The 12211-nt window shown below is 39.1% G+C and overlaps 2 protein-coding genes across 2 annotated transcripts in view; one reads left to right on the top strand and one right to left on the bottom strand.

Moving 5' to 3' along the window:
• Window positions 1-12211, top strand: part of LOC142664324 (uncharacterized) — a 251955-nt gene that overhangs the window by 161506 nt on the left and 78238 nt on the right. The gene's annotated exons all lie outside the window — the stretch shown is intronic.
• LOC142664394 (uncharacterized) overlaps window positions 8985-12211 on the bottom strand; it is a 43344-nt gene continuing 40117 nt past the window's right edge. Inside the window, exon 5 of the mRNA XM_075843466.1 lies at window positions 8985-11062. Within this exon, the coding sequence (XP_075699581.1) occupies window positions 9837-11062 (1226 nt within the window). The 3' untranslated portion in view covers window positions 8985-9836. The remainder of the gene's footprint in view (window positions 11063-12211) is intronic.

Here is a 12211-nt window from a genome sequence, read left to right as displayed (position 1 = left end):
ATGGTAACACCGCTGCTTGTCTGCACTATGTGTCATACACTGTATAATATATGATATAATGTATCTATGTGCTGATCATACAGATTCTATAATATATGATTGTGATTGGTTTCTATGGTAACACCGCTGCTTGTCTGCACTATGTGTCATACACTGTATAGTATATTATATAATGTATCTATGTGCTGATCATACAGATTCTATAATATATGATTGTGATTGGTTGCTATGGTAACACCGCTGTTTGTCTGCACTATTTGTCATACACACTGTATAATATATGATATAATGTATCTATGTGCTGATCATACAGATTCTATAATATATGATTGTGATTGGTTGCTATGGTAACACCTCTGCTTGTCTGCACTATGTGTCATACACACTGTATAATATATGATATAATGTATCTATGTGCTGATCATACAGATTCTATAATATATGACTGTGATTGGTTGCTATGGTAACACCGCTGTTTGTCTGCGCTATGTGTCATACACTGTATAATATATGATATAATGTATCTATGTGCTGATCATACAGATTCTATAATATATGATTGTGATTGGTTGCTATGGTAACACCGCTGCTTGTCTGCACTATGTGTCATACACTGTATAATATATGATATAATGTATCTATGTGCTGATCATACAGATTCTATAATATATGATTGTGATTGGTTTCTATGGTAACACCGCTGCTTGTCTGCACTATGTGTCATACACTGTATAGTATATTATATAATGTATCTATGTGCTGATCATACAGATTCTATAATATATGATTGTGATTGGTTGCTATGGTAACACCGCTGTTTGTCTGCACTATTTGTCATACACACTGTATAATATATGATATAATGTATCTATGTGCTGATCATACAGATTCTATAATATATGATTGTGATTGGTTGCTATGGTAACACCGCTGCTTGTCTGCACTATGTGTCACACACTGTATAATATATGATATAATGTATCTATGTGCTGATCATACAGATTCTATAATATATGACTGTGATTGGTTGCTATGGTAACACCGCTGCTTGTCTGCACTATGTGTCATACACACTGTATAATATATGATATAATGTATCTATGTGCTGATCATACAGATTCTATAATATATGATTGTGATTGGTTGCTATGGTAACACTGCTGTCTGTCTGCACTATGTGTCACACACTGTATAATATATGATATAATGTATCTATGCGCTGATCATACAGATTCTATAATATATGATTGTGATTGGTTGCTATGGTAACACCGCTGCTTGTCTGCACTATGTGTCATACACGGTATAATATATGATATAATGTATCTATGTGCTGATCATACAGATTCTATAATATATGATTGTGATTGGTTGCTATGGTAACACCGCTGCTTGTCTGCACTATGTGTCATACACTGTATAATATATGATATAATGTATCTATGTGCTGATCATACAGATTCTATAATATATGATTGTGATTGGTTGCTATGGTAACACCGCTGCTTGTCTGCACTGTGTCACACACTGTATAATATATGATATAATGTATCTATGTGCTGATCATACAGATTCTATAATATATGACTGTGATTGGTTGCTATGGTAACACCGCTGCTTGTCTGCACTATGTGTCATACACGGTAAAATATATGATATAATGTATCTATGTGCTGATCATACAGATTCTATAATATATGACTGTGATTGGTTGCTATGGTAACACCGCTGTTTGTCTGCGCTATGTGTCATACACTGTATAATATATGATATAATGTATCTATGTGCTGATCATACAGATTCTATAATATATGATTGTGATTGGTTGCTATGGTAACACCGCTGCTTGTCTGCACTATGTGTCATACACTGTATAATATATGATATAATGTATCTATGTGCTGATCATACAGATTCTATAATATATGATTGTGATTGGTTGCTATGGTAACACCGCTGCTTGTCTGCACTATGTGTCATACACTGTATAATATATGATATAATGTATCTATGTGCTGATCATACAGATTCTATAATATATGACTGTGATTGGTTGCTATGGTAACACCGCTGCTTGTCTGCACTATGTGTCATACACACTGTATAATATATGATATAATGTATCTATGTGCTGATCATACAGATTCTATAATATATGATTGTGATTGGTTGCTATGGTAACACCGCTGCTTGTCTGCACTATGTGTCATACACTGTATAATATATGATATAATGTATCTATGTGCTGATCATACAGATTCTATAATATATGATTGTGATTGGTTGCTATGGTAACACCGCTGCTTGTCTGCACTATGTGTCATACACGGTATAATATATGATATAATGTATCTATGTGCTGATCATACAGATTCTATAATATATGATTGTGATTGGTTGCTATGGTAACACCGCTGTTTGTCTGCACTATGTGTCATACACTGTATAATATATGATATAATGTATCTATGCGCTGATCATACAGATTCTATAATATATGATTGTGATTGGTTGCTATGGTAACACCGCTGCTTGTCTGCACTATGTGTCATACACGGTAAAATATATGATATAATGTATCTATGTGCTGATCATACAGATTCTATAATATATGACTGTGATTGGTTGCTATGGTAACACCGCTGCTTGTCTGCACTATGTGTCACACACACTGTATAATATATGATATAATGTATCTATGTGCTGATCATACAGATTCTATAATATATGATTGTGATTGGTTGCTATGGTAACACCGCTGTTTGTCTGCACTATGTGTCATACACTGTATAATATATGATATAATGTATCTACGTGCTGATCATACAGATTCTATAATATATGATTGTGGCATTATTACATATACAGCCCGTTATTCTACCCGGGAAATAATTCTGCAATTGTATAAAGGGCTGTATGTTGTTATTTGTAATAAGCCCTTGGTGGGCACTATAGGGCAGCAATGCCCCTGACTATAATATACATATATCTTCTATACTACTGTGCCATGCTACAAGTAATGGCATGGAGACAAGCGATAAATAAGGCTCTGTTCACAACTGTAATGGCACCGGGCATGACTTGTAATGGGGTTCATTGGGTACCATTGTGGTGTCCATCATTTTCCTTTTAATAAATTTGGGGCATTTTATGCTGACCTAGTTCAGTTTTACACCTGGTGTATGAAACGCCAGTCCTAATAAATCCCCCTATGACTTCAGAAGGTGGTGATGGAGTTACCTGTATTGTGCCCTTGGTCTTCATCTTCTGATCTGAGCAGTGAGCTCTGGCTTATACATGATAGTATTATTATTATAATGGAATCTTGTGATATCATAATATTTATTCACATACAGGGCATCACATAACATCACAGAATGACATGGTGGAATTATATTGATGTCATCTTATGATGTCACAATGTGTACTGAGCTATAGGTCACCATCTTATTGGTATGTCCCAACAATAACCAGGTCACCTGTAATATAGAATAATGGAGCCAATGGCCACATTTACTAATAATGGTGTATTTTACACCAAAGTGGAGGGGGAGTTGGCGAGATCTGCGCCAAATGTATTAAAAGGAACATGGCACTTAAAACTTTGTCGAATTTTGAACTCTGACAGACAAAAGAAAACATATTTACAAACATTTCTATATAACCTCCTAAGGCCGGATTCACTCAAGCGTGTGCGTTTTGCGTGCGCAAAAACCGCGGCGGTTTGCATGCGCAAAAGTCACTTGACAGCTCCGTGTCATCACCATATGATGCGCGGCTGCGTGCTTTTCGCGCAGCCGCCATCATTATGACACTCTGTTTGTATGTTTGTAAACAGAAAAGCACGTGGTGCTTTTCTGTTTACATTCATAGTTTGAATGTAGTTGCACGAATCACGCGCGTCCCACGGAGGTCACGGAGGTGCCTCCGTGTGCCGTGCGTGATTTTCATCCACCCATTGACTTCAATGGGTGCGTGATGCGCGAAATACGCACAAAGAACGGACATGTCGTGAGTTTTACGCAGCGGACACACGCAGCGTGAAAATCACGAACTGACCCATTGACTTACAGAAGTCCGTGCGAGGCGCGTGAAACTCACGCGCGTTGCACAGATGTATATCATGTTCGTCTGAATAAGCCCTAACAGTTAACCCCTTAGTGACCAGCCTATTTTAGGCCCTAATGACCAAGCTATTTTTCTATAGTAGCATTCAAAGAGATATAACTTTTTTATTCTTCTGTTGACATAGCTGTATGAGGACTTGTTTCTTGCAGGATTAGTTGTACTTTTTATTGGCACCATTTTAGGGTACATATCATTTTTCGATTAACCTTTTTTTGGGGGGGGGGGGGAATAGAAAAAACCCTGAAATTCCGCCACAGTTCTATGCGTTTTAAATTCATGCCATTCACTGAGCGACGTAAATAACATGTTACCTTTATTCTATGGGTCGGTATGATTACGGCGATACCACATATGTAGGAGGTTTTTTATGTTTTACGACTTTTGCACAATAAAAACTCTTTTGAACTAAAATTATTTATTTTTTCATCGTCGCTTTCCAAGAGCCGTAACTTTTTTATTTTTACTTCAATGTAGTGATTTTTTGGGCTTGCTTTTTGCGAGACAAGATGTCGTTTTGATTAGTACTGTTTTTGGGTACGTCGGACTTATTGATTAACTTTTATTCTGACTTTTTTGGGGGGCAATGGAAAAAAATAGCAATTTCGCCATTGTTTTTTGCGTTTTATTTTAGTGTTCACCTTGCAGTATAAATTATATTAACTTTATTGTTTGGGTTATTACGGTTGCGGCGATACCACATATGTGTAGTTTTATTTATTTTTTACACTTTTACTAAACAAAACCAATTTTTTATGGAAAAAAATTGATTTATTTTTTTTACTGTCCTTTTTATTAATAATTTTAATTTCACATGAATTACTTATTTTATTAGTCCCACTAGGGGACTTCACTGTGCGATCTTTAGATCACTGCTATAATGCTTTGGTAAACTTAGTATACCAAAGCATTATTGCCTGTCAGTGTAAATCTGACAGGCAATCTATTAGGACGTGCCCCCGGCCTTTATCAGGCCCCCATCTGACACGGCACCTCATCGGAGGCCCGCGATTACATTTGCGGGCCGCCGATGTGTGAGAGGGAGATCACTCCCTCTGCAAATTATTTAAATGCTGTGGTCGGTATTGACCACGGCATTTAACCCCTTAAAGGAACAGTGTCACACAAAAATTTATTTTCATGTCAGTTTTATGTTAGTGTTTTATTAAAAACGTTTTTATTTATTTGTGTGTTTGTGTGTTACTTTTTTCTATTTTTTCACTTTTTCTTCCCTATGGGGGCTGCCATTTTTTTTCCCATTTCTGTATGTGTCGATTAACGACACATACAGACATGGAATACGGCAGTCACAGTCCCATAGGGACTGCGAACGGGGCCCGTCCCATCCACTTCTGTGTACGCCGTCTCTGTGGGAACGGCGCATGCGCCACTCCCACACAGTCCAATCTGAAATGCGCGCCGTCCGGCGCCATTTTCCTGTGGACCGGAAGTCGCGGCCGGACAGTAATATTACTACTTCCGGTCGCGGCTTCCGGACTTGTGCACATGGAACAGCGGCAGCAAACGGAGCGGACGGGCCGGAGGGAGCCGCGGCGGCAGGAGCAGGTAAGAGATTTCTATGTATGTTCGTGTTTGTGTGTGTTTACTACTGTATGTTAACCTACTACACTGTGTGTTAGCTCAAAAAATGCCCCTTTTTTCAATTGCGCACTAAAATGTCTTAATTTAGTTTTTTACACCATGGTATTAATGTATGGGTAATGGACTTGAAGACCAATAAATAATGGTAAAAAAAACATTGTGTTCTACAAACTAGACACTCTAAAGTCTATTTCTAGCGGTTCAATTTCTGTTTTAACCCTCCACACTTTTTACAGAATTTGTCCAAACTTGGGCCAAAAAAAATGTAAATTGCATTTTTTTTTTTACAAAAGTGCCACTTTTCTTAAGCTATTTCGAAACACCATATGACATACTGGTAAAAGTTGAGAAAAGAAGTACTATGCACACCAATATGGATTTATCCAAGTAAATAATTTATTTATTTGTAGCCAGTGACAGTGCAACGTTTCGGTCAAAACCTTGACCTTCCACAGGTACTTTTAGTCAATGCTGGTCCTGCGTGGATGGCGCTGTAAGATTGGCGCCTCACACAGGGGATGTACTGGCGGAATGAGAGCCTTTGTAACTTATCAGCGAATCATCCACCACTAGGTTTTTTTTGGGGTTGTATACCGGCATAAATGACTCCTTCAAAATTTTTATCAGGGGCTTTATTTTATACAGGCGGTCACAGCCTGGATCACTACGGGGGAGGGGGGGCTGGTGATTGTCGTTAAAATGAAGGACATCAAATAATTAAATAAAATTGTACCTTCACACGACTCAATGACAGAACCAGTGTATACCGGTTGACAGAGCGGAGTCACAGGCAATAAGTGCTCACCTGCTTGGGCCCAAGAATGAATCCACTGTCTCAGTCAGCACCACTCCTTGCTCCCATCTGGACGTCCTGAAGAGCCGGGCGGAAACACCAAATTTTATGGCAGTATAGAATCTTCTCAAACTCCGTATGAAATCACATCATTCAGTTTCTTTAGGTTAAAGAGGCTCTGTCACCAGATTTTGCAACCCCTATCTGCTATTGCAGCAGATAGGCGCTGCAATGTAGATTACAGTAACGTTTTTATTTTAAAAAAAACGAGCATTTTTGGCCAAGTTATGACCATTTTTGTATTTATGCAAATGAGGCTTGCAAAAGTCCAAGTGGGCGTGTTTAAAGTAAAAGTCACTCACTTCCTGCCCCAGGTCCTGCATCGTGTCGGCCACATCGGCACCCAGAGGCTACAGTTGATTCTGCAGCAGCATCAGCGTTTGCAGGTAAGTAGCTACATCGACTTACCTGCAAACGCCGATGCTGCTGCAGAATCAACTATAGCCTCTGGTGCCGATGTGTCCTCGCTCGTCCGACACGATGCAGGACCTGGGGCAGGAAGTGAGTGACGTCACAGCGTGATCTCTCGAGAACACGCTGTGTGTCTGCACTGCCAGAAGCTGGGTGTTCTGAAGAGAAGTGGATGATACTTCTCGTCAGAACGCCCAGCTAGTAAAAGTAGTAAACACGCCCCGATGTACACACATAATACACGCCCAGTTGGACTTTTACTTTAAACACACCCAGTTGGACTTTTGCAAGCCTTATTTGCATAAATACAAAAATGGTCATAACTTGGCCAAAAATGCTCGTTTTTTAAAAATAAAAACGTTACTGTAATCTACATTGCAGCGCCTATCTGCAAAATCTGGTGACAGAGCCTCTTTAAGAATGTTTTATTGTGTGTAGACATAGCTCTGAATTCCTATTCAGAACGGACATCATCATTATTACAGCAGTTTATATAGCCAATATGATGTATGTGTGACATGTGCACCAGGAAACCGAAAGAATTAGCATACGATAGCAAATGTTTACATTACATGATGTGGCCAAGTTAAGTTAATTATAAACTATAGTCCATATGTCTACATAACAAAATGTGATAAGTCTAAGGCTAATTTATCATATACACAATGGTTAGTTGAACAGATGAACTTCCTGTAACTTTCTGTCTGTTTGCTGACACAATAGAATCAGTATAGCTTCTGTTCTCCTACTAGACACGTCAGCATTCTCCATATTGATACATTAGTAAAAATATTGAAGCGTAGCTAAACTTTCGTAAAAAAAATAAAAAATTAAACTGCTATTATGTCCCTCTATGTGAATACATTACTCCCAGCAATTTTTTTTCACTTCAAAGTACCTTTTTTTCGTGTGAAACCGTCCACATCTATTTTCACACACTTCCTGATTCTAGCAGTTGCTAGCGGCATGTCTTACCGTGTGTGATGTTATGATTTGTCTGTATCTTTCATGGGCAGTGAACTCTGAGGTGATAACTACAATATTGTGAGCGAGGACTGAGCTATGCACAGCACAACACATTATATATAGAGATGGAAATATCTCTACACACTCCAGAAGAAAGCAATCAGTTTTTCTTTTCACTTTCCCTGGCAAGTGCAGGGAAGATAAGACAGGACGGCAAGGTGATTGGGGGGGGAGGGGGAGCGGTACGGAGCAGTCCTAGTCTTATCTGATGCTAATTAGCAGCTCAGATTAGTGTCCTGAGACTCTTTGCTGGAGGGAAGGGAGAGAATCATCCAGGCACAGAGACCAGTGCACACAGTCTCTTCCATGCGCTCTGCTGCTAGAGAACTGTGTAGTGTATAGACGCAGAGAGACCTTCCTGATGTCACGATGAGGGCGTGCACATCTGACGTCAGGATGGGGCCACCACCTACCCATATTCCTAGGCAGCGGAATCCGTACACTGATACATTCAAAACGGTGTCCGGATTTCTGCAAGCAACAGGAGAAATACAAGAAATAAAACGTGGTAGAAAAGGGTCAGAGTGGCCATTTAAAACACATATAACACAAAAAGGAGCCCAAATTCATTAATAAAGTATATTACAAAACATATTTATATTACACATGCTGCTAGAAAATAAAAAGTTGATCGAATGTTTAGTTACGCTTTAATTTCTTAATTTTTGCCTATGACTAGGAGTTGTAGTCCTCTCCTCTTATACCTCCTCCCTGTTGTGTCCTCTGATATATTATAATAAAAGCCTGGGCATGCTGGGAGTTGTAGTTCTCTCTTATACTCCTCCCTGTAATGTCCTCTGATATCACATAACAGTCTGGACATGCTGGGAGTTGTAGTTCTCTATTATACTCCTCCCTGTAATGTCCTCTGATATCACATAAAAATAATAAAACTTCCCTCAATGCTATAATAAAGATTATCCATCCTATACAGAAAAAAATACTAGATTCTTTATTAAGACACAAAACAGTTGTAAATACCATGTAAAAAGCAGCCATAAAACCAAAATGTACATAAAATACAAAAAGAGGACAATGTATAATCGTAAGGCAGGACATATATGGTGGTAACATAGGTCAAGGTCACTCAATATCATGACTCTTCAAACACAAAACGGAGCCTTTAAGAAAAATGGATTCCAAATATCTGTTAATCACTTTCACATACACTTAATTATAAGAACGCAGTAACAGATGATTTTGGTTTCCTTAGACTTAATTCTTCTTATGCTCTTCTGGTGAAATAATGAGAAGCAGATCAGCTAGGGTAATCCTATCCCTGACGAATAAGTCCGTTCAGTCCCTGAAATGCATTGGAGCTTTATTGTCCATGCTGATACCCCATACTACTATCTTTTACAGAACAGTTAAGTTTTTGAGCACTAACTACACCAGTCGGGGTGCCACCATAGTACAAGCAATCCTCCATTACTTTAATAAAATGTAGACACAATAAAGAACCAGGATGTGCTGCCAACTCCTGAGCATGAGAGAATAGCCCAAATGATCCTCAACAACCATCTGCCCAAGTGGCGAGTTTTCTGGTATCTTAGCGGAGTATCTTCCCTATGTTTACTTTTTAGATGTACTAGCTTGCTTACCTACTGCATGAAATACTTAGTGAGCGAAGTTGTGTGGACTGTAGGACTTTGACAAGGTGAATTATCCCTTTTTCCTGGTCCATGGTGTATGACTGTTCCCTGGATGAGCAATCCCTAGAATCTTATTTCTCACATTCCAAACAAGAATATGGTTTCATGTAAATTCTCTGCGTTTACAAAACGTATTTCCTTGTAAAACATATTCCACATATAGAGCATCAAAACAGCTTCTCCCCGGTGTGACTTCTCTGATGATCCCTGAGTTTGCCTTTAGTAATAAAATATTTCCCACATTCTGAACATGAATATGGCTTCTCTCCTTTGTGACTTCTCTCATGTCTATCAAGATGTGATTTTTGTTTAAAACCTTTCCCACATTCTGAACATGAATATGGCTTCTCTCCTGTGTGAATTCTCTCATGTGTAACAAGACTTGCTTTATCTGTAAAACATTTCCCACATTCTGAACATGAATACGGCTTCTCTCCTGTGTGACTTCTCTCATGTATAACCAGATGTGATTTGTATGTAAAATATTTCCCACATTCTGGACATGAATATGGCTTCTCCCCTGTGTGAATTCGCAAATGTACAGCAAGACCTGATTTTTGTCTAAAACATTTCCCACATTCTGAACATGAATACGGCTTCTCTCCTGTGTGACTACTCTCATGTACAGCAAGATGTGATTTATATGTAAAACATTTCCCACATTCTGAACATGAATACGGCTTCTCTCCTGTGTGAATTCTCTCATGTACAGCAAGATGTGATTTATCTTTAAAGCATTTCCTACATTCTGAACATGAATACGGTTTCTTCCCTGTGTGACTTCTCTCATGTACAGCAAGACCTGATTTTTGTCTAAAACATTTCCCACATTCTGAACACGAATATGGCTTCTCTCCAGTGTGAATTCTCTCATGTGTAACAAGACTTGGTTTATGTGTAAAACATTTCCCACATTCTGAACATGAATATGGCTTCTCTCTTGTGTGAATTCTCCAATGTCTAACAAGACCTGATTTATACATAAAACATTTCCCACATTCTGAACATGAATATGGCTTCTCTCTTGTGTGAATTCTCCAATGTCTAACAAGACCTGATTTATACATAAAACATTTCCCACATTCTGAACATGAATACGGCTTCTCCCCTGTTAGAATTCTGTGTGTTAAAAGACCTGAGATTTTTGTGAATTGTTGACCACATTGAAACCTTTTACCGCCTTTCTGAGCTGTACTTGTGGTAACAATCTGTGATTGGTCAGGAGAAGGTTCCTCATGATTAGGGGAAATATATGATAGATCTGTACTGTGAAGTCCAGGATGTACATTAAGGGTAATGAGGTTTTCTCCTGAAGACTGCTGCATATCTTTATCTTCTACTTTATAATTTATTGATAGCATGAAGTTTCCCTCAGTCTTCTTACTGGAGTTTTCTGTTAGGATTAGGATAAATTTCATTATCTTTTTTTAAACCACAAAACAGACAAAATTTATAACATTCATTTCAGACTGAAACACAAATGCAGTTTTGAGGGAGTTTTTTTTATTTTTATTTTTTAAATCAAAGCCAGAAGTGGATCAAGCAGGAAGGAGAAGTATAAGTAATTGGTTTTGATTATACTCCTGGCTTTGGCTTAAAGAAAAAACGTTGATTACAAAATAAAATATATAGATGGACTTTCGATTGCGGGACATCCAGGATGGCCGCGTTTTAACTTGGCTGCTGCTCCACGCTGCAGCACCTAGTCTCTGGACCAGGCATCCTAGGCTTTTGAGACCAGAGACACAACTAGACCCCTGACACAGCCTTACTCTGCTGCGGGAGCTAATTCTTTATTGCCGAAGTCGGCCCAACAGGTGGGTGAGATCACTCTTCGAGGCGGCGGTGCCTTTACCCGCCAGGCCGCAGGATCCAGGGCCTAATTCCCTGACACGCTACAAGAGAGGTGACGCAAACGACCACCGGTGAAAGGGCGGAAAGAGATGAGGGTCCCTTCCAGCATGGCTCCCCTCAGTGTAGTGGGATGATTTGCAGTGCTTCACCGCTGACGACTTCTCACACATTCTCGCAAGACCGACCGGGACACCTCGCTGGTATTGGACACTACATCACCGCCTGGATACAGATAAGCACTGCTACCCTACTTGCCTCACTGCATGACAACATATCGATGTGGTTTGCTTTAATAGGAGACACCTTATCTATGTGACTTGAGGAGAATAACGTTCCTTAAAAACTACTGTTCCCTGCGTGTGAACTGGAAACCCTTAGATATGACGTACAACTTACTGCAGAAACCGCACAGTGTCTGAAGCCATCTAGTGGCTGATTCGTAGATTTCACTACATCCCTGTAACTTTGAATCTCTTGACACTGAAGTGCACTATACTCTTGTGCGGACTGACATCCATTGACTGTTTATACTGAGAATACTATTATATGCACAGGATACTCTACTATCACTGGTAATCACTACCGACTGGATCATCGCGCTCCCTTTCACGACACAGATATTGGGAAAACTGCCCTCCTCCGTTACATCTTTTAACTAGATGATCGCAACTAGAGGGCACCTATTCCT

This window comes from Rhinoderma darwinii, chromosome 1 (assembly GCF_050947455.1).
Source record: "Rhinoderma darwinii isolate aRhiDar2 chromosome 1, aRhiDar2.hap1, whole genome shotgun sequence".
Classification (NCBI taxonomy): domain Eukaryota; kingdom Metazoa; phylum Chordata; class Amphibia; order Anura; family Rhinodermatidae; genus Rhinoderma; species Rhinoderma darwinii.
This window is presented reverse-complemented; position numbering and strand designations above follow the sequence as displayed.